This window comes from Rosa rugosa, chromosome 4, assembly GCF_958449725.1.
Source record: "Rosa rugosa chromosome 4, drRosRugo1.1, whole genome shotgun sequence".
Lineage (NCBI taxonomy): Eukaryota > Viridiplantae > Streptophyta > Magnoliopsida > Rosales > Rosaceae > Rosa > Rosa rugosa.
This window is the reverse complement of record NC_084823.1, coordinates 3,249,530-3,275,230: the sequence shown is the minus strand read 5'-3', so window position 1 is coordinate 3,275,230 and position 25,701 is coordinate 3,249,530. Positions and strand designations below refer to the sequence as shown.

General features: G+C 41.0%; 1 protein-coding gene and 2 long non-coding RNA genes across 6 annotated transcripts; 2 read left to right on the top strand and 1 right to left on the bottom strand.

Moving 5' to 3' along the window:
* Positions 1-1,528: 1,528 nt before the first annotated feature.
* Positions 1,529-25,361, bottom strand: LOC133707215 (uncharacterized). 4 transcript variants are annotated; one of them, XM_062132770.1, is made up of 8 exons: positions 24,965-25,361; positions 24,733-24,849; positions 24,548-24,649; positions 23,820-23,881; positions 12,025-12,129; positions 11,860-11,946; positions 11,440-11,784; positions 9,207-11,362 (listed from the first exon to the last, which is right to left on the bottom strand). In XM_062132770.1, exons 6-8 carry the CDS (start codon positions 11,866-11,868, stop codon positions 10,706-10,708), a joined length of 1,011 nt encoding a protein of 336 aa, XP_061988754.1. In that variant the 5' UTR covers positions 11,869-11,946; positions 12,025-12,129; positions 23,820-23,881; positions 24,548-24,649; positions 24,733-24,849; positions 24,965-25,361; the 3' UTR covers positions 9,207-10,705. The 4 variants fall into 4 exon arrangements, 1 of the variants encoding a protein (XP_061988754.1); XR_009845009.1 differs by lacking the exons at positions 9,207-11,362; positions 11,440-11,784; positions 11,860-11,946; positions 12,025-12,129 and adding exons at positions 1,529-1,892; positions 3,323-3,396 and having other exon boundaries at positions 23,489-23,881; positions 24,965-25,355; XR_009845011.1 differs by lacking the exons at positions 9,207-11,362; positions 11,440-11,784; positions 11,860-11,946; positions 12,025-12,129 and adding exons at positions 1,549-1,892; positions 3,323-3,396 and having other exon boundaries at positions 24,965-25,351.
* Positions 14,075-16,988, top strand: LOC133741810 (uncharacterized). The gene is made up of 4 exons (XR_009862151.1): positions 14,075-14,592; positions 14,680-14,731; positions 15,164-15,224; positions 16,324-16,988. It is a non-coding gene; the product is annotated as an uncharacterized LOC133741810 (long non-coding RNA).
* On the top strand, positions 20,928-23,495 carry LOC133707216 (uncharacterized). Its single transcript, XR_009845012.1, has 4 exons — positions 20,928-21,191; positions 21,279-21,330; positions 21,764-21,824; positions 22,924-23,495. It is a non-coding gene; the product is annotated as an uncharacterized LOC133707216 (long non-coding RNA).
* Positions 25,362-25,701: the final 340 nt, after the last annotated feature.

Here is a 25,701-nt window from a genome sequence, read left to right as displayed (position 1 = left end):
AGCATGCAAAAGTTCGGCCTAATTTGAAATTGAAAGAAACGAAACATGCTCCAATAAAGAGGAAGAGGAAATCAAAATCTGCTGTTGGTTTAAGATAGATATCATGGGTATGAGAATATTTCACCAAGGAAGATCATCCCATCATCGAGGTGATTGATGGTAAGGAAGAGTGTGTTGGGAACACCAAGAGAGCACGATGTAAGTATTGCTATACTCATCTTGCCTGCAATTCTACTAGCAATGGCACTAGCTCTCTTAAAAAGCACATTGAGCAAATTTGCATTGGGTACCTTGGTATAACTAATTTAGGTGAGGGTCAAACCCATCTTTCCATCGAAGCGACTGATGTTATTGTGAAGCATTGGACTCAGGAAAATTGCATTATAACAGCCACTAAAGTTATCATAATTGATGAAGGGAAAAATTCACCAACGGTGTCTGGACACTTAGGGGACTTTCAGAATGATACCTGAACTTACAAAGTTATCAATGTGATACCTGGACTCATTTTTTCGTATCAACGTCGTACCTATGACCAATTTCCGTCACGGAGCCGTTACGGAAATTGGTCATAGGTACGATGTTGATACGAAAAAATGAGTCCAGGTATCACATTGATAACTTTGTAAGTTCAGGTATCATTCTGAAAGTCCCCTAAGTGTCCAGACACCGTTGGTGAATTTTTCCCATTGATGAACTACCATTTAGTTACATTGAAAGACTAGAATTTAAAAGATTTTGTAGGGTACTAGTTCCTAAGTTCATAATCCATGTAGGAAAGTGATAGTGAAAACATTTTTGAGAATGTATGATGAAAAGAAGAAGAGCTCATGAAGAAAGAATTAAACAACCATTGTGCATGTTTGATGACCGATACTTAGACATTGATCCAAACATAAACTTCATGGTTTTTACAGCCCATTTCATAGATAATGGCTGGAAAATGCACAAGAGAGAGCTTAATTTTTTTTCTTATTCCAAACCATCAAGGCATTACCATAGGAAATATTCTAGAGACTTGTGTGGTCAATCAAGATCGTTTTACCTATTTCAGAAGATAATGCTTCAGCCAATAAGATAGCTATTGATTACATTAGGAAAAAAAATGGGCAATCTGGACAAGCAGCAAATCTTTGGAGGGAGGTTTCTAAATGTAAGATGCTTGCTTCACATTGTGAGCCTCATTGTGAGGTTTGGTTTGCATATTATTGACAAGTTTGTGGCTAATATTAGGAATCCAGTTAGGTACATTAGAGGCTCATTAGCTAGGCTAGATGCTTTTAAGCTTTGTGTTGAAAAGAAAACATGGTGTGCAAGATTGTTTGTGTCTTAGATGTTCCAACAAGGTGGAATTTCACATACATCATGTTCGACTTGCATTGGAGCTTAAACAAGGGTTTGATAGGATGGTTGAGGAGAAAAAAGATATGAAGTATTTGAGTTATTTTGATGAGAATGAGGAATAAGATACATGAGGATAAGGAAGACAATTTGGTTAAAGCCAAGTCAAGTGACAGGACCTGCCTCAGATTTCACCCTGAAACCCGAGGTGGCCCTGCGGGGCCCACCTTAAGAATAACTCTACCGAAAATTCGGCAGCGTCACCCCTAAAAGTGGACTACCCAGAACCTGTAGAAAACACATTTACACTTCTAAACAATCCATCCTTATTCTCCTGGAGCCACCTTGCTCCCCAAATCACAACATCTCCTATTTCACAAATACAAGTCTCAACTTAACAACATCAATCCTACACCTAATACAAAAGGTAAACCAGGAAAACAGAAATAAGATGAATACGTGGAAGCTGTGCTGTTGACTATGCCTCGACTCCATGTACGCTTGACCTTAACTAATCTGGTCTGCAAACTGGAAATTTGAAACCGAAGGGCCTAGGGGAAAGTATTTAAAAACGTTAGCGTGAGTGGACAAAAATAAATAAGGGCTAAATACAAATTACTACCCTGTGGTTTAGGTCCAAAATCAATTCAGTCCCTGAACTTCTAATTTCATCAAAAACACCCCTGCACTTTCAATTTTGATCTAATATGTCCAATTTGTTAGTTTTCCAACAATTGAGTTATTTAACTTGTTAATGTGGCTCATATATGGCCTATGTTTTATGATGTGGTGTCGAGGTGGTCTGCATAGTTAATTTAGGAGTGAGTCCTACTATTAAAAATAAATAGATTTTCAACAAATAATCCAACTATAACTTGAACCCATAACAGAATATTAACGAATTGGACCTATTAGATCAAAATTGAAAGTACAGGGGTGTTTTTGATGAAATTAGAAGTCCAGGGACTGAATTGATTTTGGACCTAAATCACATGGTACTAACTAGTATTTAGCCCAATAAATAATCAAGATACTTTAAATAAGGTAAACTTTAATACTTTCCCATGTATTTAAACTTATAAAACCTCAATGCATTCAAGGTTTATAAAACATATTTCTTTAAGCTCAAAAACTCGTGAAAACATACCAGCCCCGCTGGTTAAGAGAAATTGGACTAGCCTCGCTAGTCAAGAATAATAAAGTATAAGTAGGGGAAAACGATAACTATACGAATGAGCCTCCTAGGCTAAAGTACTCCCATAATCTAGTACGTACCCTTACGCCACTGAGGCGGATAGGATACTGAGCTTCAGGGTTACCGCCACAAAGGCAGCAGCCCAGCACCACAAAGGCGGACAGCAATCCGTGTTTCAATCACGCCACCACAAAGGCAGACAACATGCTAACATGATAATATAATCACCACAAGTAGGGCATAAGAAAAACATTCGAAAATCATCAAATCCATAAATCCATAAAATCCATCAAGCTTCCCCAAAATCTTGCTAATGAAATCATGAGTACGATTCCCAACTGTACTTGGAGAATCTCAAGATAATTCAATTAAATCAACGACATGTCTCACACGTCAAAATAATCTCAAACCGATAATAAATAGCGAGATTAAATTACAAATCATAAATTCAAATAATAACCAATCATCGAAAGCTTAAGGTCAAACAAATGGCAAAACAAATTTTTTTTCTGAAAGTCAACATCAAAATAAATCACAATTAATTCTCTGAAATCATCATCGAAAACAATTCACGAGATAAATCAAAATCAAATTCCAAAATCGAATCATATGTTCAAAATATAAACCAAAAACAAATAATATGGTCGATCAAGGTTTGAAGGCAGCCGCACCAGCCCTTTATTCAAAAATAAAATAAAATATGGTCGATAAATGAAATGATAAAGGAATAAATCACTCATTCGGAAAATATTTGCATGCATCATTTAAAATCAAAGGTTCACTCACAATACGATTTAGGCGCCTAGGCCGTCACATGTAACAATTTCCTCAACGAGCGCGCAGTGGCTCGGTATGTCGTCCTGTACACAATAATACATCTTAATTAAATAACCGAACGGAATGTCCGAAATAAATTCTTAATAAATGAACTGAAAACTCAATATCTTTGACCCTCCAAAATCTACAAGTTTCAAACATTACCATCAACATCGTTTCATCAATTCTAGCATTCTAGAATAGAAACAAAGAAAATCCAATGGTCGGATTGCTGAAAATAAACACTCGAAACTCCAAAACTTCGTAAATTCCTAATCGATACCAAACTTCCTCTGAATTCCACCAAACTCATACCCACAAGTTCTTCACACTACAAGGAACCAATTAGCAAAAATAGATGGCCGAAAAAGGCCACATGCACCCCCACGGGCCACCAACAATGGCGGCGCGTGGGCCGCTGGTCCCGACCCCGAATTGGGTCATGAAATTTCATCACCATGATCCCCTCATCACATAAAGTCCATTTTAAGTATAGAAGCCGAAATTTACCTCGAAAGGATTTTGGAAGGATTTGGGGCCAAATCGCTCAAATCCGAAATTCGTCTTCCTCGGGTCGAATTGAGATGTGAAACTTGGAGGGTTTGTAGAGGATAGCAAGACGAACAAAGCCCAATTAGTCTCAACGTCCAATTTGGCCGGAGTTGGTCGGAATTCGAAAAATATGCCGAAAAAGAGCCTTACTTTCTTTTCTTCGATTCGTCGTGTATGGTGAATGATAGCGTGCAAATAATAAATGGTTGGAAAGCACGTTCCAAGGCAAAGAGACTGGGACCAGTTTCACAGCCTGAGGTGGCCGGAATCGGCTGGCAAGGCTGAGAAGGTTCAACGGCGAATATGCCGTTTTTGGGTTTTGGGGCTTCTATTTTGGGAAGCTTCCATATATTTATATATATGGTGGTTTCCAAAAGAGGAAACTACTATTTATAGTATCAGAGTTCCCACTATTTATAAAAATACCATTAACTTAAATCCTTAATAACTTCTTCATTACAACTCCGATTTTAGTATACTTCATGCTTACGAATTCGGTTTAACATGCTCTACAACTTCCGTGAAGAAAAAGTTTCTCAAATGACCAACGAAACAAAAAGTCAACTTTTATGACCCCTTAAAAGTATCGAAACGAGGTTAAAAGTGAAAGTAAATGTCATTTACCATCCGAATGACCAGTAAACTGGTAAATTGAGATACGGGACGTACCATCCAGAATGCCTAGGAAAAGGATAGGGCCACTATATGAAGCAGATTGGGACAAGGCTGGCGGTTTTGTCAAGTTTTTGAAGGTCAAACCAACCAATTGCACCCTAAGCCTTCCATGACATAATGGCCATTACATCAGAGGACGTCAAGGTAAAAAAAAATTATTGGAAAAGAGATGAAATTTCATTTGTGGTTTGATCCCTCCCAAATATATGTGATGCTTTATTTCAGTATAACCACATGTTCATAATGCATGCTATTTTACACACACAACTTCGATTTATGGTGTCCTACCGTCCTCACTATATACCTCACTATATACCATCAAAGTTTTGATTTCTCTCAGTTTTGGCAGCCATAACATCAACAACTAGAACTTGCCTGGTGGCTCCAAATGATCACAGAACACTAAGCCTAGATGCTTTACAAAAGAATGCACCAACTGTGAAGAACAGACTGCTGTTGTTTGATTTGTAGCACCATCGAGGTGGAAGCAGCTTCTCAGGATTATGCTCATGTCAAAGCGTCCTAAAATCCCCCCCTTCTGGCCCAAGCCACAGGACCAACAAGACACCTAATCCCTCGAGAGATTACTAAACACTTCTATTATTTGTATACAAAGAGCAGCATTTCCAACTTAAGTTTGGTTGAATTTTTTGGCTAACTTCTTCATGTGTTTCTGATTTTGTTTGATGGGTTTGATTATTCTTCTATCGTCTCTTGAACGACTATATTCCCGCAGCAAAGCGCGGGTACGCTTTCTAGTTATGAACAAACATGAATACTAATTGCTAGGCTAGCCTTGTAGTAGGTTAATTGGGGTTTTATTTTGCCCATTTTGTAAACTGTTAAGGATGATGATTTCAGATATAATACCCCAATATTCAAATCACTCGTCAACTGTCAAAATTGCAATTTATAACAGCAGCTACATATTTTGTGGACATCATCCTCTTTATAGAATGTGATGTCTAGATATAAAATTGAAATCAGTTTTAACCATAAAAACTGATGTCCAGTAATACAGATACATCAGTTCCAAAATGAAAATCGATGTTATTAAAATATGCAGACATCGATTTTTTGTCAAAAACGATATCTTACTGAGTACCAGACATCAGTTCCAAAATGGAAATCGATGTTACTAAAATATACAGACATCGATTTTTTGTCGAAAACGATATGTTACTGAGTACCAGACATCAGTTCCAAAATGGAAATCGATGTTACAAAAATATACAGACATTGATTTTTTGTCGAAAACGATATGTTACTGAGTAGCAGACATCAGTTCCAAAATGGTAACCGATGTCTGTAACAGTATCAGTCATCGGTTCTTAAATCAATAACGATGTTAAAACGCAAACTTGTGTTGTGTAATCTATATTTCTTTAAGCATTATATACAATAAAATGTGTGTTTAACAATAGTAAAACATGTAAGTTTGTTATCATTTAAACCTATTTACATCGATTTATAATTAGGAACCGATGTCTACACGAATACTAGACATCGGCTAAAAACCGATGTCTGCATTTTCCGGATCTTTCTCATCACCCACAAAGACATCGGTTGGGTTTTTGTTTCTCATCGGTTTTTGGCCGATATCTGGGGCCATAATTCTAGTAGTGTTCCTAATATTCCAATGCAGACCATTATACAGCCTTGGCCCGCAAGAGGATGGGCGCTGGATTTAATTGGGATGATTCACCCACATTCATCACTTCAACACAAGTTCATCATCGTCGCGACTGATTTCTTTACAAAGTGGGTTGAAGCAGAACCTTTGAAGGAAGCATCTGGTGGCACGTTGCGACAATTCCTATTCAGAAACATCATCTGCAGATTTGGGATCCCAGAAGTTTTTGTTTCGGACCGGGGAGCAGCTTTCATGGGTGGTGAAGTTGATAAACTGGCAAGAGAATGGGGAATACAGTTCATCCATTCCAGTCCATATTATGCTCAGTCTAACGGTCAAGCGGAGGCCAACAACAAGATCATTATCAATTTGCTGAAGAAAATATTGGAAGTTAATCCACGACAGTGGCATGAGACACTTTATGAAACTCTTTGGGCTTACTGCACCTCTAAGCGGAATCCCACCGCGACAACACCTTATGCTTTGATATTTGGCCATGATGCAGTTCTGCCGTTGGAAGTCAACGTCCAATCATTACGAGTTCAAGAGCAACATCATCTCATTGGAGAAGACTACGTTCAGGCTATGTGGCAGGAACATGAAGACCTTAGCGAAAAGCGCTTGGAGGCTTTAGATAATTTGGTCATGGAAAAGCAACGAGTCGCTTGTGCCTATGACAAGCGAACGCGGGGAAGGAGTTACAGCGAAGGAGAGTTGGTTTGGAAAGCAGTTCTCCCGCTTGGCGAAAAATTAGATGGTCCCGGCAAATGGACTCCAAGATGGGAATGCCCGTACATCATCTATAAAATCTTAGAGAAATGAGCTTTTCATCTCAAGGACCTGGATGGAGATGTCCATCATAACCCTATCAATGGGAAATACTTGAAGAAATACTTTCCCAATGTCTAGGACTCGGAGGAGTCGTAGACAGTTTATTCGCATAAGACATGGGGGACAATTCTAGTGTTCCTACACTTGCAAAGCTCATTCATGAAGGCCTGTTTTTGAGGCCCATAATCATTTCTTTGCTATGCCTAGCAACACTAGGGGGGCAACACTATACAATACTAAGCCCATTTAGCCTAGCGACACTTCAATAGAAATTGTTTGTTTATATTCACATTTCGGTTTTTTGTTCTTCTTTGTTCTTTATTTCGTTGGTTGTTTTTTATTATTAGAGTCAAAATGAATTTTGGGTAAATATCTTCTTCATAGTAGGCGCATCCAATGGGATGTAATGTCTAAGGTCTAGTTTGGATACGAGAAGTGCTGACAAACGGTCTCATCCCCTGTCAATCAAATGAGCTGAGCTCCGCCAAAATCGTTCCTCTCTTCACCTGGTCATATTCCAAAGGAGTTACCAAAAGGAGAAGAGAAATATCCCTAAGTCCAAAACGTTTTTTCTTGTTTGTTGCGTCACTTTATGTGTTGTTCTTGTTTTTGTTTTGTTTTGAGTCTTAGGATGCCCTTTCAACTGTCTATGTTGAGTTTTTGTCTCCAAAATTATGGGTTAAAGAAAAAGAAAAAAAAAAAGAAGTCGTAAATACAACTCTTAGGGGACAATTCTAAGTGTTCTTACACTCGCGAAGCTTCTAAGCCGAATCAGCGGCTCCGGAAACTTTTTCCAGCTTTGCCCTCGCAGGAAAGGCTGAGCTCAAGGGAAATGTGAGAGCCACCACCGTGACCGCCACCTCCATCGGAAGTAGTCTTCATGTTGTCAAAGATGTCCTACCATGCACGGGAAACAGTGAAAGGGTTTCAATCTCCTGGTGATCTTCTCCTCTTTGTTCCATGAAAGTTTGGTCTACATTCATGTCAAAGAAAGTAGAACTAGTTCCCCCTCCAGCTGAGATTGAACAATCCCTAGCACTCTTCTCCATGTTCATAGATCCATAACCACCATAGTTCCCCATCTTCCCGTTAACAGCAATCATCACACCAGCGGAAGAAGCAGAAGCAGGTGCTGAAGATCCAAAGTTAATATACTGATCCTCATGTTTCCAATTGGTAACATTGTCATCACCAACAAGCCCTGATCTTTGCATGGGCACATGAACATCCGAAGTGGACTTCTTCTTCTGCTTCTCCCTAGCCCTTTGGTTCACGAACCAAAAATAGACGTTCTTGAACTCGATCTTGCCGTACCATTTCAGCTGGAGACAGATCCTCTGAACCTGCTCTATAGTTGGGGACCTAACTCCCTTGTTGTAGAAAAGCTCCTTGAGGATTCTTATATGATCTGTAGTGGGAGTCCACCTGCTCCGCCTACAAAGCATGTTAGCACTACTCCCGGCTGCTTTGTTGCTTCCTCCATCCTCGGTTGGTTGCTGGGTTTGTGGTTCCATTGGTGATGGGTTGAGAGAATGCAAGAATTGAAGAGTGATGATGATGAGTAATTAAGAAAGATTGCTGTTAGAAATATTCGAGTTGATGAAATGATTTTGGGATTGGAAATTTGGGTTTATAATGTGGAGGAAGATATAGGCATGCAAATATCCACCCTTGGATGAAGCTCAATTTCAAAACCGATGTCAGTAAATCGATATTAGTGATTCCAAATCTCGAGAAAAAAAGGGACTAGCAGCATGTGAGGAGCGGTTTTTGAGGAGTTAGCTATTATTAAAGGATTAATAGCATGTGGGGAAACCGAACGGTTTTCGAGGAGGTAACTGTTCTTTTCACAAGATTATTTTTCACAACTGTTGTTTTTCAACGAGTGATTAGTGCCTTAAATCTCGGAAAAGAAGGAGTTATTGACGCTAAGAGTTTTGAGTTGGGAGCCAGCAAGTGGATCCAAAAGATACATGTGTCCTCAAAAACCTCACCGCGATGCTCTTTTTGATGCGGAGCATATTTTAAAAGTTCATATTATTTTCAATATACAACTATGGGGGCCTATATTTGGGGCCTTGAGAGACACATTGACTCAACTTCTCACGGATATTTGAATATCAGGATAAGAAAATATTATTGTATTCATAAAGTGGCTTTGCGGCCAAAAGCAGTACATTCATTACAAAGTCAAAAGTGGCTAGAATACAAAACAGGAATCTTCGGATATCTTCTGAATCTTTTCTCAAGTGGAAGCAGCTATGGAATCCAACGTCGGGTTGAGCCGCACCATTATCCCAAGGAGGGGCAGACTTCGGGGAAGGAAAAAGAGGAGTAACGGAGCCCCTGCGCCCCCTTTACATGGAAGCGGCAGAGGAATCCAATATAGGCTTGGCCAACAACATTATCCATGAGAAATGGAGACTCCAGTGAAAGAAAATGGAGCCCCCGAGCCCCCTCAATTGTAAGCAGCTATGGAATCCAACGCCGGGTTGAGCCGCGCCATTATCTCCTGGAGGGGCAGAGAGTGAAGGAACCGAATATCAGCTTGAGTCTCTGCACCCCCTCTAGCCTTGGTAACCACCATTAGCTGGACGTGAAGTACAGGAACAACCATTCTGTAGCTTGAACCCATTCCTTCAAAGAGTCCATCCCTTCTCATCCCTCCAAGATTCTATCGAGAAGAGAAAGGGGGAGAAGGAGGTGAGAACCAAAGCCCCTTCCATCTGGAGGGCACAACACGGGCCGGGTCCAAAAGGAAGGAAACAGAGGAGGAAAGACGAACCTCAGAGTGGCCGTCCTCCCTTTCTCGGTTTCGCTCTGCTTGTAGGATTATGACAAAGATGATCTCGCATGATCGTGGATCCCACACTCGGAGCCCCCTCGCGTTTCTAAACCAATCTGAAGCCTGGCATTGTAGTTGCAGGATTCTAGAAGGAGAAACAAGGGGTTGCCTAAGATTACGCCATAAGGCCTAACCCAGGCTTAAGATTATGCCATAAAACCTAAAATTTAGAGGGTAAAGGTCATTTCATGAGGGGAAGATTTGTGAAGAAGGAGAAAAAGAAGCAAGGACTGAAACGCCATTTCTTGAATATTCCAGAAAAGTTGTTGTGAGTACTCCCTTCCCTAAATACAACTATTTATAAGGACTTCAGGCAAATCCCCACCCTTGGATGAAGCTCAATTTCAAAACCGATGTCAGTAAATCGAGATTAGTGATTCCAAATCTCGAAAAAGAGAGGATTAATAGCATGTAAGGAGACCGAACGGTTTTCGAGGAGGTAACTGTTCTATTCACGAGATTATTTTTTCACGACCGTTGTTTTTCAACGAGTTATTAATGCCTTAAATCGTGAAAAAGAGAGGATTAATAGCATGTGAGGAGACCGAACGGTTTTCGAGGGGGCCTACAGAAATTGGCCCGCAAAGCTCAATTTCAAGCAAAGTTCCTCCACGCGGAGGTTCGCCGCAATAGCACTAGCTTCGGCCTGAGTGGCCCATTCTCTGAGATGGGCCAGGTTGCGGCCCATTTCTTCAGAAGCAGCCAAAGGTTCATCGAGTTGGGCTTCTTCTGTAGCAATCGCGTTTTCAACAAAGGCTAAACCAGTATGGAGATTCTCGATCCGAAGTTTGAAGTCGGACCTTTGGATTTGTAGTTCCTACAGGTGGTTGGTTCGCTCATTTAAAATACCGCGAGAGATGTCCATTTCTCGAGAGAGGCTATTCAAAGCCTCTCGAGTGTCGTGAGCCTGGGCGTTCGCGGCCGGTTGAAGTTGGCGGGCCTCACCAAGTTCATTCAGCAGATCGTCAATGGCACTAAATTGCTGCAGGGTCAATGCCTTCTCCTGGCGAAGATACCTTAGAGCTTCCAAGACTCGCGGGAGGATGTCAGTCTCCAATACCCGAGGACCCAGATGTTCGTGAAGCACCATCTTAGCCTCATCCACAGCAGAAGGAGGAGTTACCTCTAACACCCTCATCAATCTCTCGAATCTGGTAGGAGGAGGAGGCGGCGGAAGCGCCACAGGATCACGAACCACCAATGCAAAAGGGTGGACAGCTTCCTCAGTTTCTTCATCTTCAACAGGTTGGTATGTCCCTTCAGCTACAGGAGAATCTGGAAACTCAACTCGCGGCTCACCATGGGAAAGTGGAGCAGATTCAAGCACAGAGCCCTCGGCTTCGACGGTTGTCTCATTTATTCGCGAGACTTGGGGGGCACCACCACCGTCAGTATCATTTTCCATCTCTGGGGCGACTGTCTCGCCGATAGGACCCTCAGCGTTTGCAGCCACCTCCTCGGTACAAACAGAATCCTGGTCAGGTTCAGAAATGTCAGAGAGCGGGGTTGAATCTAAAGGGAAATGGAAAGCATTGGCCAACAGTGGCTTACCTTTCGAGCTGTCGGGTCAATATCTGGTACGTGGTCACCAAGAGGATGAGGCCCCACCTCATTCACCTCTTGGACCTCTAGTGCCGTGAGAATCTCTGTCGTCATCAGTTCCTCATAAACGGCAGAAGTCTCAGAGTGGCTTTCCACGCTTTCATCCTCCGAGGAGTCGTCATCAGAGATTGTTATTAGAATGGTAGGACCTTGCAGATGCTCTGTAGATGTGGGAGACGGAAGAGGCGCCACGGGGTTAGTTGATGCTTGACCTAGCAAGAGAGTTGGCTCTTCTGCATTGGCTGAGGGTCCAGCCTCGCTTAGGCGAGAGGGATCAGTGGTCCTTTGACGGACCTATCAAAAGATACATAGTGAAGATCCTGCCCAGATTCTAAAATTTAAATAGGATAAGACGGGGCCGGAGTTTACCAATCGCATTCCCAGAGGTTCGTCATCTTCAAAACTCTCTTCGACGAATTGAGCTCGATCGCGTTTGCAAGCAAAGACAACAGTGGCCTATACGAGAAAAGAGTCATAACTCAAAATGGGGGGAAACAACATCTGTAAATTTGGGATCGTTCTTAACCAAATTACCTCAGTGGGATCTTCATCATGAGAAGACTCTCCCTCAGAAGTCTCCTCTGCTATTGCCTTTTGTTTCCTGGCCTGAACAGAGGCTGTCCTGCTCCAGATAGTTTGCTGCAAAAAACTTTGGAATAAGAGCGGGAAAATCAACACAAGGAAAAGGAATGGTGAATAAAGACAAAAACTTATTGTTGCCCTAGGCTCGTGGATTTGTATCCCTGGACGCGATGAGCGAGAAGGTAGAATAGGTCGCGGGGGTTGTGCTGCAGGGTTGGAGAAGCGCTCAAGAATCTTGCGGTCCTCCGGACCAGGACTACTCATGCCACGAAAGATCAGGACGAATAGTTCGTCATGTGGCGGGTCCCAACAGTTCACAGACACTTCTTTCCACCAATCAGCATAATCATCGTCTACATCGTTGAGGGGGTACAGCGCTCTGACCCAAGGGGGAATCACTATCAAAGTAAACCGACTTTGAAAGGGGGCAGACCCAGGTGGGGCTAATCTCCGCCAAGAGGTGTAGTAATTGGCAGAATCAACCAGAGGCCAGGGTACCAACTGGGCCAACCCAAATTGGCGAGCAAAGTGGTTAGGGGCATAGAGCTCATAACTTACGCGGTCAGTGGCAAGACGAATATCCAAGCAGGAGATGGCGCGACGAAAAGCCAGGATGGCTCTTTCGCTATGATCCCGTCCACTGGGCAGAAAGCCATCATCAAGGGGAGGAGGGAATCGCCTAGAAAGGACTATTTTTGGGTCTGGCATCTCTCCCAGCAAGTACAAGTAAATAAAACACTCGGAGTAGGGTGGAGCTCGATACCTTACGTTGCGGCAAAGCCAGTTCCCCAAAAGGGAATCAACTGGAGGTTCCTTTGGAATATCACCGCGACGGAAGAGAGGGAAATAAATCTGCAGCCAAAAGGCAAGGATCCAAAAGGGGCCACTAATGTCAGTATCAAATGGGCGCATTACGGCTCTATAAAGGGAGCGATATAACGCACCCAATACAGGTTGCCCAAGGCCAACGCAAATACCATTGTAGAGAGCAGTGGCTAGAGAATTCCAGGGCCCAATAAGTTTGTTGGAAGAAGTGCAAAAGATAAATTTGCAATGCCAGAATTCCAGGAATGCGATACCTCCTGTATGGTCACGCCGGGTGCAGTAATAGTCACGCCAGAATGGGTAGGATCTGCTGTGATGCCCTCGACCAGCCATATCCATTCTCAAAGAAAATTGAATGCCATCAAATTGACCATGCACATAGGGGTCAAAGTCAATGGGCAACCCCGTGATGGTAAGAACATCCAGCAGAGTTATGCTCATCTGCCCAAACTGGAAATCGAATGTATTGCTGGAGGTGTTCCAGAAGCAAAGAGCGGCGGCTAGCGGTGCAGGGCTAGTATTATGGGGAAGACAGAAGCATAGATCGATGGTTTGGGTGATACCCACCGCATCCCATCGGGCCAAATCTCTCGCTCGGACCTCCTGATACCAAACCTTTTCCTTGGGAGCGACGGTAGGCCAAAAGCCCACTTTCCTCCTTGGTCCCCAACTGCTAAAATCACCAGGCACCTGCCAAAGAGCCGCTATGGGACGACGGATGGGAAACCCATTGTAACGCCCCAAGCTGCACCTCACCAGCTTAAGCACGTCACAGTGCCGCGAGTCTCTAAAACGTAAACTGAACGCTCAATTTACATCCTAGAGAACCGCTAGGCATTTTGCTTGAAAACTTTTTGTAAAAACACAGCGGAAGCTACAAATATTTTTGAGGTGAAAAACTTGAGTTGCTGAAATCTATCTCATTCGTCCAGAACTTGGATAAAGGCTCACACAAGGTTTGAATTTCACTTGAAGAGAATTCAACTAAATGATGACACGAGACTAGATAACATCAGGTTCGAGAAATAGAATTTAGAATAAGGTTCACACGGTAATTTACCGAACTTGTTCTGCACACCCAGCTCCATCCGCTATTGTCCCGTCACCAGTGCACAGTACCTGTAACATCCCGTATCTTAATTCACCGGTTTACTAGTCATTTGGACAGTAAACGACTATTTGATTTACTTTTACTCTTTTTCGGTAACTTTAGTGGCCCTAAAAGTTGACTTTTTATTCGGGTCAAAATTTGAGAAAATGTTCTTCATGAAAGTTGTAGAGAACGTTAAACCGAGCGCGTGCATATGTGGTACGTAAAAATCGGAGTTCGTATGTGAAAGTTATAAGCGAAATACTAAAATTACTGTTCATATAGTAAGTTTCTATAAATAGCCGAGTTACTGTGGTAAGTTTCCATTTTCCGAAACTTACCGAGCCTCTCCCCGATTCTCTCTTCCTCTCCGACCTCTTCACCTTCTTCCGGCCATAACTCCTCCATCCGGCGACGGATTTTGATGTGTAAGATGTCGTTAGAAAGCTCTCTTCCTTCTCTTCATTCTGGGTTCGTTTCGTAGCTTAATATGAACTGTGGAAGGTGCAGCAACGAGAAGAAGAGGACGGTCACTGTAGTAGTTTTGAGTCAACGCCGATATTTTCCGATTCCGGCAGTCTCCGGCCACCAAATTGGCGTCGAAGGTTCGGTTTTTGACATAGATCATTTCCCCTAACGTCTTTCATTTCAATTTGTAGTGTAGAGGTCGAATTAACAATTTCAATTTCTAGGGTTCTTGGAATTTCTGGAAATTTTTCACCGGCCAAATTGGAGCTCTTCCAGGTAAAATTGGAACTTGTTGTAGTTGAGAAAGAGGTTGGGTTTGTTGAGTAGATGGTGCTGCAAATTTTGGTGGCCATCGGAGGTGGTTGCCGGTGGCGCGTGGAGGCGTGTAGGGCAGTGTTTTAATTTCAGTTTTTAGCCCATTAAATTGTAGAATTGTTGTAGAGCTTGTATGTGAAGTTTGGTGAATTTTGGAGGGGTTTGGAATTATTTGTGAATTTCCGAAGTTTGAAGTTTTGTGATTGAATTGTGGGAAATCCGGCCGTCGGATTTCCTTCGTTTTCGTTGTGGGATATATAAATTGAGGAATTGGTGTTGTGGAAGAGATTTGGGTTGAATTTGAGAAGTAATGGAGATAGGGATTTTCGGGTTTCGTATAGGTTCGTAATTATTTTATCGGATTGTCGTTTACGGAAATATAATTGTGTACAGGGCAATGCCGCGAGCTACGGTTAAATGAAGGAACTCGTTTGCGTGGTCGCCCAATAGTACTGTGAGTGGACTTTTGTTTTTAAGTAAATGATGCATGCATTTATTTTGAAATTATTGGTTTATTTAATTATCGTTTTATTTATCGAGCATGATATTTTGTCTTGGATTATAATTTGACATTGATTTTTCATGAGTTTCGGATATGAACTTATTATGCTCGGATTTGGATTTATGAGTTGTTTTTGAGAATATGAATTGATTTTCAGAAATTGATTATAATTATTATTTGAAATTCTGATATTGTGATTTTCAATGAATTCTTTTCCGAGGTGATTTCCGGAATTTCATATTTATTTTTCATTCACCGATTTGAGATCTCCGAAAGATTTTCGAAATGAGATTTCGATGGAATTATTTCTTGTTTGTTTATCGACTTTCGGTTTTGGCATTGGGAATGCCTCGATGATGATTTTGGAATTGGTTTTGTTTCGAATCATGATGATACTCTTGGCGTGTGGGACACGTCGTTGGAAATTCATTTGCGAGAGTTGGGGAAGCCTTATGTATTTTGGATTTACTGGATTTTCGGTTATGTTTCCCTGTGCCATACTGAGGGGTGATTTTATCATGCTAGCATTGATTTTTCCGCCTTTGTGACGCGGTGATGGGATCACCGTAGCCCTTCCGCCTTTGTGGCGCAGGTTACTGTCTCTGTGACAGTAATTCTGTAGCCCAGTATCCTATCGCTACACTTAGTGGCGTAAGGGTATATTATGGGAGTTATGGGAGTTCTTTAGCCTGGGAGGCTATCACCCAAGCCTGAGTGGCTTATTCGTATGGCTATCATCTTCCCCTACTCATTATATTATTGCTGGGCTAGCGGGGTCTAGTCCGATTCCCTTAACCAGCGGGGCTGGTCTTATTTTCTTGAGTATCAGAGTTCTTTCCTCTTTGCTTGGTTGTGGCTAGCGGGGCTAGTCGGTTTTCTTGAGCTGAACTAAAGCTGTGTTTCTTTAAATTGTTGCATGCATCGGGATTTTTAGAGAAATAAATGGGGAAAGTATTAAATTTCCTTTTGTTAAAATTTGTTTATTTTTGTCCACTCACGCTAACGTGTTTTCAATACTTTTCCCCTGGGCCCTTCGGTTTCAAATGCCCAGTTTGCAGGCAAAATTAGTTGAGGTCGGGCGTACATGGAGTCGAGGCATAGCCAACAGCATTGCGTCCGCGTACTCATTCTATTTCTGTTTTCTTTGTTACCTAGTGGATTAGTATTGCTCTGATAACCTATGGGATTAATATTGTTTTTGGGTTGAGACTGATATTTGTGAAATTGGAGTTGTGATTTGGGGAGCAGATGGCTCCAGAAGATTAAGGATTGATGATTTAGAAGTGTAAATGTTTTCCTACAGGTTTTGGGTAGCCTAATTTTAGGGGAAGTTCCGCCAAATTTTTGGTAGAATCTCTTCTAAAGTGGGCCCCGCAGGGCCACTTCGGATTTCAGGGTGAAATCTGGGGCGGGTCCTGTCAGTTGGTATCAGAGCATTAGGTTGTTAGGTTCTGTAGACTCGTTTCTATTCTGTTACCTTATATGCTTGGTGTTGCCCAGTACCTCTCGAGTGATGGCCCGACTGCAGCGGTTCCCCATCGTGTACTCTTCGGTACTGTGGTATTCATCAAGTGTGTAAGGTACAAAGCTAGTTGGTTTTCTTCTGGTGCTATGCCTCTTGTACGCCGACCTCTTAGGGATTCCGCTGCGTATTGGTCTCCTTACATATGCACCTTTCCCTGGTATTGGTAGAGTAAGGCTACTCTACAGATTCGAGTTGTGCTATGAAATGTGATTCGAGAAAATGTTATGGTTATCCCTTCCTCAATGCCGACAAGTTGTTGGGGCATGGTTAAGGTGCGAGACCGGAGTTTTATTTTGTACTTTATTGGTAGAGATGAACGACCATTGTTTTGGGCTGTCTCTGAGTAGTATAACTGTTTTAGAATCCGGTTTTGGAGAATTGAAATTAGTAATAATGATGGTTCTAACCTTGAATTGAGTTTTGGAGAATGTGTTACTTGATACGATCGGCTCTGTAAGTGGCATGAGGAATATTACTGGAATTCGATGGAGATTCTTTGTGAATCTCATTGTTGGAAATCATTTATAGAGAATCCACATTGGAATGTATCTCAACTGGACACCTTATGTCGGCATCATTACGCATCACTCTCCGGTAGACAACAGAGAAAATTGAAGAAATGTCCTGGGTTGTTATGTCTAGAGGTTGTGTTTTCAAGTGGCTATGGTCACTGATGTTGGTAAGTGGGAAGAGATAACAGTAAATGAGAATTTTAAATAGAATGAAATTTTTAAAAAATTGTCGATTTGGGTCGTTGACCTAACCAGGGTGTATGAGCATAGTTTTGCTCGGAATAAAAGAAATTGACTTTAGATACCACAACTTATAGTTTTGTCTACCTGAGTCTTGGATGGTATCGAGTAGGGAGATGAACATGAGTGGGTTTTTATAGTTATGTGTTTGAAGTTCTAGAAATTGGTAGAATGCTTAAGGTTTTATAATAGAGTTACTGTTTTGGTCGGTAAATAATTGGGAGAGTTGGAATCAACTCTTCGTATGTGATATTATGCAAATGGGTGTCCTTAGTTATCCGCTTTTGAGTGAAACAGTTACACATAAGTTTGGGGAATAGCGGTAATGACCTTGTTGGTTGTCCATAGAAGTTCGAACGGAATTACTATGTGATATGGAATTTGATTCGAGTTTTGAATTATGGAGCCTTGAAGGTTGAATTGTGATAGGCTCTTGGTGGAAGTTTTGCCTGACGGATGGGTTGTGATATGATATTAGCGGTTGGTGGAATAACTTTAAGGAAATAAGTTTTCAGTTAGCTCCGGAAATATTCGAGTCAAGGTTTGACCAGGACTCTTGTTATTTTGGGCGGAAGGTATTGTAGCATACTTTAAGTGATGTACTTTAGTGTTGATTACTTTGAGGAAATTGGATCATTATTGTGGTGGGACCACATTCGGATCCGGATATCGCTTGGTGTGCTACAAGATGTTGGACGGGTGTCCTATCATATATATAAAGGATTGTTCAGGAAAGATCTTGTGAATTGTGTTAGCTACCTTGGGGGATTGATTATTGCTTGAATCGAATATACGTAATGGATTCCTTGGGAGGAATTGAGCGAACTTTGCCACCGTGGTGACCTTTAATTGGAAATGTATAGGAAGTTGTTGGTATGAATGAAATCCGGTCACCACTTATCTAAAGGTAAGACGACTTGAACAGGAAGTTGGAGTCGAGTTGGAATAAATTGATTGGGCTTATGTTCTATCAAGGGTTCAACAGATATTTAAGTACTAATTGTTGAGCTACTATGATTGAGTTATGTTGTTGGATTAATTCTTGGTGAGAAGATTTGGAAAGTTTTTGGTACAATTTTGGTTAGCACAGGAAAGTCATAGGAATTCTTGTTGTAGCTGAAATTTTATAAGTTAAGCGTCGCTCGAGGAGTGGATTCGTGGTTATCTTATCCTCTTTTCGGTAAGGACCGTCGTCCTTTATCAGCATTGGCCTTAAGTTAAATAAGGAGAGTTGACTATATTCTAGTCCTTGCAAGTTCAACGTTGTTTGACATGACTGATTTTTGGTGATTCTTGTAACATCAGATAATGAACTTCTTTGATATCTCATTTTCTTGTCTTGAGAATTAGATTTTCGTTCTGTGGTACGCAAAGTGTTATTTGTTTAATTAATTGACTTTGAGCTTTTCCATTTGGCCTATTATTCGACTTTCTCTCCAGGTTGTTTTGAGCAAAAGAGTTTTTGCAAATTTTTGCTTAGTAGTGGATAAGACTTTTTGGTAATACTTGAGGGTATATTTATACTTTAGAACTGTTGAGTCAACAAGGGATGCTGTGAATTTTGTGGGGATTGTTGCCTCTGACCAGATTCCAGCTTGAGGATTTTTCTTTTCAAATGTTGAATTTCTTTCCTGCTGGTCAGATTTTGGATCAGATTTGGAACAATTTCTAGTGTTGTTTGATGCATCATAGTCCATTAGAGGTATGTGTCCATTAGAGGATTTGACACATACAGAATTTAGAACTTTTCTATAATGTCATACCTGTAGTAGAATTGTTATGAGGTGATGTCGGACAGATGGTTGGAAATGTTCTACTTGGGACTGGTGGAGCAGTTATGAGAGAGAGTTTTTCTAATTATCTAAGGAAGTTATTTTATTTGAGTTTGATCAGAATTCCAATCAAGTATTTAATAATACGGATAGTGGTGTTTTCGGTTGTGAGAATTACATTGGTATATGGATTAAGAATATCAATTGGGGCAACAGAGATCAACGAGAACGACATGGATTCAACCATATTTTAGATCTATGACTATTAAAGAAGTGTAGCTTCGGCTAAGAACAACTTGAGTGTGATGCATCTTCTTCCGGATATGATTCATTGAGCTGGAGTAGAGTTAGTAGTTATAATTCTTGCTTGCACTGGATTTTTGAGGATGTGGTACAAGACATGGTAGTTAAGCGAGTACTAACTTGTGAGAATTATTAGCAGTTTTGATCGGAGGCATTTGTAAATAGTAAATTTCTTGTGACACATTTGATTTAGAAAAGTTTTTCCACATTATCGTATTTATAAAAGTTTTTGAGTGAGGTGTTATATGTGTGGCCAGTAAGGTAGCTATCAAATGAGTTTTCTTAGTCGGCTCGGAACGTCATCTCAAAGCTGGACTAATGATTTTAGTCAGATATCAGAGTAGCGCAGTGGAAGTGTAGTGGCCCCATAATCTACTTGGTTAAGAACTTATAGGTTCGTTTGAGGTCGACCTTTGTATGTTTGACAACTATGGGACCTTTACGTGAACGACATTCGATTAGGAACTTAAGCACAAACAAGGAAGTGCTGTCTTGTGGTAGCTAAGGAAGTGATGTGTTTTGGAATTGTTGATTAGCAGTGACCATCTTGTGGCATGGTTATCACAATGTTGTTGGTAAATGGGTTGGATTTTCACTAAGCGACTTTTGTGAGAAGGTTATGAATGCTATAATTTTAACAGGGTGATTTGTGACGTTAATACTATGTGTTATCTGAGCTAACCATTGAAATGAATTTTCTTTTACACCGGAATTCATGTACTTGCGAGTTTATGGTGCTACATGGTTTAACAAGACAAGTGAATCGACTTTGGACGTTGATAATTTTGGATTATAGGCATGTCTTCATTGCTTTTGTAGTGGGGATCATAACAGTTTTTGTGGTTGTTGATTTGAGGTCGCGAAAGGAAAAGCTTAATCTAAGTTAGAGTTGGTAAGTTTTGAGATTGTGGTATTTTGAAGCAATTGATGTGCTATTTCTTTCTAACCAGCATGAAATTTCGAGGGCGAAATTTTTATAAGGAGGGGAGAATGTAACATCCCGTATCTTAATTCACCGGTTTACTAGTCATTTGGACAGTAAACGACTATTTGATTTACTTTTACTCTTTTTCGGTAACTTTAGTGGCCCTAAAAGTTGACTTTTTGTTCGGGTCAAAATTTGAGAAAATGTTCTTCATGAAAGTTGTAGAAGACGTTAAACCGAGCGCGTGCATATGTGGTACGTAAAAATCGGAGTTCGTATGTGAAAGTTATAAGCGAAATACTAAAATTACTGTTCATATAGTAAGTTTCTATAAATAGCCGAGTTACTGTGGTAAGTTTCCATTTTCGGAAACTTACCGAGCCTCTCCCCGATTCTCTCTTCCTCTCCGACCTCTTCACCTTCTTCCGGCCATAACTCCTCCATCCGGCGACGGATTTTGACGTGTAAGATGTCGTTGGAAAGCTCTCTTCCTTCTCTTCATTTCTGGGTTCGTTTCGTAGCTTAATATGAACTGTGGAAGGTGCAGCAACGAGAAGAAGAGGACGGTCACTGTAGCAGTTTTGAGTCAACGCCGATATTTTCCGATTCCGGCAGTCTCCGGCCACCAAATTGGCGTCGAAGGTTCGGTTTTTGACATAGATCATTTCCCCTAACGTCTTTCATTTCAATTTGTAGTGTAGAGGTCGAATTAACAATTTCAATTTCTAGGGTTCTTGGAATTTCTGGAAATTTTTCACCGGCCAAATTGGAGCTCTTCCAGGTAAAATTGGAACTTGTTGTAGTTGAGAAAGAGGTTGGGTTTGTTGAGTAGATGGTGCTGCCAAATTTTGGTGGCCATCGGAGGTGGTTGCCGGTGGCGCGTGGAGGCGTGTAGGGCAGTGTTTTAATTTCAGTTTTTAGCCCATTAAATTGTAGAATTGTTGTAGAGCTTGTATGTGAAGTTTGGTGAATTTTGGAGGGGTTTGGAATTATTTGTGAATTTCCGAAGTTTGAAGTTTTGTGATTGAATTGTGGGAAATCCGGCCGTCGGATTTCCTTCGTTTTCGTTGTGGGATATATAAATTGAGGAATTGGTGTTGTGGAAGAGATTTGGGTTGAATTTGAGAAGTAATGGAGATAGGGATTTTCGGGTTTCGTTTAGGTTCGTAATTATTTTATCGGATTGTCGTTTACGGAAATATAATTGTGTACAGGGCAATGCCGCGAGCTACGGTTAAATGAAGGAACTCGTTTGCGTGGTCGCCCAATAGTACTGTGAGTGGACTTTTGTTTTTAAGTAAATGATGCATGCATTTATTTTGAAATTATTGGTTTATTTAATTATCGTTTTATTTATCGAGCATGATATTTTGTCTTGGATTATAATTTGACATTGATTTTTCATGAGTTTCGGATATGAACTTATTATGCTCGGATTTGGATTTATGAGTTGTTTTTGAGAATATGAATTGATTTTCAGAAATTGATTATAATTATTATTTGAAATTCTGATATTGTGATTTTCAATGAATTCTTTTCCGAGGTGATTTCCGGAATTTCATATTTATTTTTCATTCACCGATTTGAGATCTCCGAAAGATTTTCGAAATGAGATTTCGATGGAATTATTTCTTGTTTGTTTATCGACTTTCGGTTTTGGCATTGGGAATGCCTCGATGATGATTTTGGAATTGGTTTTGTTTCGAATCATGATGATACTCTTGGCGTGTGGGACACGTCGTTGGAAATTCATTTGCGAGAGTTGGGGAAGCCTTATGTATTTTGGATTTACTGGATTTTCGGTTATGTTTCCCTGTGCCATACTGAGGGGTGATTTTATCATGCTAGCATTGATTTTTCCGCCTTTGTGACGCGGTGATGGGATCACCGTAGCCCTTCCGCCTTTGTGGCGCAGGTTACTGTCTCTGTGACAGTAATTCTGTAGCCCAGTATCCTATCGCTACACTTAGTGGCGTAAGGGTATATTATGGGAGTTATGGGAGTTCTTTAGCCTGGGAGGCTATCACCCAAGCCTGAGTGGCTTATTCGTATGGCTATCATCTTCCCCTACTCATTATATTATTGCTGGGCTAGCGGGGTCTAGTCCGATTCCCTTAACCAGCGGGGCTGGTCTTATTTTCTTGAGTATCAGAGTTCTTTCCTCTTTGCTTGGTTGTGGCTAGCGGGGCTAGTCGGTTTTCTTGAGCTGAACTAAAGCTGTGTTTCTTTAAATTGTTGCATGCATCGGGATTTTTAGAGAAATAAATGGGGAAAGTATTAAATTTCCTTTTGTTAAAATTTGTTTATTTTTGTCCACTCACGCTAACGTGTTTTCAATACTTTTCCCCTGGGCCCTTCGGTTTCAAATGCCCAGTTTGCAGGCAAAATTAGTTGAGGTCGGGCGTACATGGAGTCGAGGCATAGCCAACAGCATTGCGTCCGCGTACTCATTCTATTTCTGTTTTCTTTGTTACCTAGTGGATTAGTATTGCTCTGATAACCTATGGGATTAATATTGTTTTTGGGTTGAGACTGATATTTGTGAAATTGGAGTTGTGATTTGGGGAGCAGATGGCTCCAGAAGATTAAGGATTGATGATTTAGAAGTGTAAATGTTTTCCTACAGGTTTTGGGTAGCCTAATTTTAGGGGAAGTTCCGCCAAATTTTTGGTAGAATCTCTTCTAAAGTGGGCCCCGCAGGGCCACTTCGGATTTCAGGGTGAAATCTGGGGCGGGTCCTGTCAGTACCTGTATTCATACTGTTGTAGGGGTGAGCTTTCGTCCTCGCTGCTCAACAGAAACTCTAACTCGACTAGGTTTGAAAATCAACAGATAAGTGTTTGGAGCTCTAGTATGAAAACATACTTAAACCAATTATTTAAAGGAACGACAAACTTTTAAAAACCCGATGCATGATTAGAAAACTACGTGCGCTTTACCTGATGGCCTGGTTCCGTAGAACCAACAGCTGACCTTACCAGTCACAGAGCGCCAAACTTAACACACTAGCTACACACACGGAACCGTGTCATCATTGCGATTACGCACCATCCGACCGGTGTAGCTAACCCTCCGGAGGTTTAGGGGTGGCTAATCCCCAAGGAAGTCATTGACCACCTTTCCGCTCTCACACACCGCCATCAAAATCTTATAAGCACGTTAACTTAAAAACATATTAAATTTGAACTAACAATATACTTTCATCATGCATCACGTAGATAAGAAAATATATAAGAAAATCACCAACCGAGGAGAGTCCTGAATCCCTACCTGGATTCCAATGCTTCCTCTCACATACTCCGAGAGTCGCGAACCTTCCGTTCCTCGGGTAACTGGAGTCATAAATTCCGCCATTTCGATAGTTAATAACTCGTTGAACAAATATTATAGTTTCGACGATTAAAGAATCGTCCGACCAACATTTCCTGGTTTGACCAGGATTGACCAAGCTTTGACCAATCACCACAATTTGATAATTATCTCCATTATCGAAAATTTTACCATTTATCGTTCTTAGACTTTTCGCCAATCATAACCATATCAAGATGTTTCTCAAATCAACACAATTTCCTTTTCAATTAGGTGCACCCCGAAATTTACTAAGGGCACCCAACATTAAGCATAAACCATGACGTACTAGCTTTCTATTTAAATACCAAGGTCTCATGGTGTAGCATTAGCATCCAGATACCATGATAAACAAAACCATGATTATGCCATATTGATTTACTCTCAATCCAAAATATCATAGCATGTCCTGGTTAATTTTTCCATAACCAATAGTCCAGCAAAAGGAAACCACCACGTACAATTCAACCTCACATGTCCAATTAACAATCAAGATAAACCACCTTTAATTATAATCAGAAAGCAACAACCCAATCTAAACACACACTAAGTAATGCAGGATTCCACGTACACTACTCGTGTGCTCCCAACAAATCAACTCCAACACAATTGATATATTCCAAAGGTTACGTGAATAACATGCAGCTCACCTCTCCAACCAAATAGAAGGCAGATTATTCATTCAAGCAAATCCTGTCTTGCAGAGAAAAGTACTGCAGAGAGATGAAAATTACCACGACGAGAATCTTCTTCTGCGTTAACATATAAGGTACGGTGATCAATCAATCATGAATCCGTCTTCCAAAATGAACCCAAACAATCGACAATTTCTTACCTTCGTTCCAATTCGATACAACTTCTGCCTTTCAACAAGATCAAGCCTCACCCTAAGTTTTAAGACCAGGAACATTATCAATGTCAGCCCAAGAAGCACTGGAAAAGCCGCCGTGCACTGAGTTTCCGACCAAACCCGTAGACACCCAAAACATCAATCATTAAAACTTGATCGAAACCAAAAACCAATCATAGCACGACGTAGATAACGATGAGAGGGTTATGTTTCATACCACATGCAGACAAATCGGTGACCGGAGTCGCCGGAAATAGCCACGAAATCACCGTAGCAGTCTGGTCTTCTCGGCGTCGATTCGATCTCCACAGTCGACAAACGATCAAGATAGGGACAGTACCGTGACGGTGACGACTAGAGGAAGATATCGGTGGTCGTGAGTCATCGATCGGTGGCCGGAAGGCGTCACTCCGGTCGGGTTTCTCTCTTGGGTCGCGGCTGTGTCCGGGTCAGAGCGCACCAAGCTCTCTCTCGATCTTTCTGGATATTCCTCCACCTTTGATCTGATCAACACCTATATATATATATAGGTTGGTCCATTTAACAGTGAACGGCCACGATCAAGCGGTGGGTGGATGGATGGCCGAGATTGCACCGCGGAATATATATATATATATATATATATATATATATATATATATATATATATATATATATTAAATGAATTTCCCTAATTTCCAAACTTCGGAAATTCATTATAAACACTTCGGGTATCCGAAAAATCTCCCGAAAATTCCCACGAACTTGTCGTGTCGTGTACTTTATTTTCCAACTTCTAAATTGAGGATTTCACTTTGTGAAAATTTCTGAAAATACTCTCGAGCATCATGACATTTATCGAGATCGTTGAATAATTTATCGTACGATCTTCGCTAAGCTCGATATATATTTTTTTTTTCCGGGGCTCACAGTTCCAGCCCCCTTAAATAAATTTCGTCCTCGAAATTTCATGAT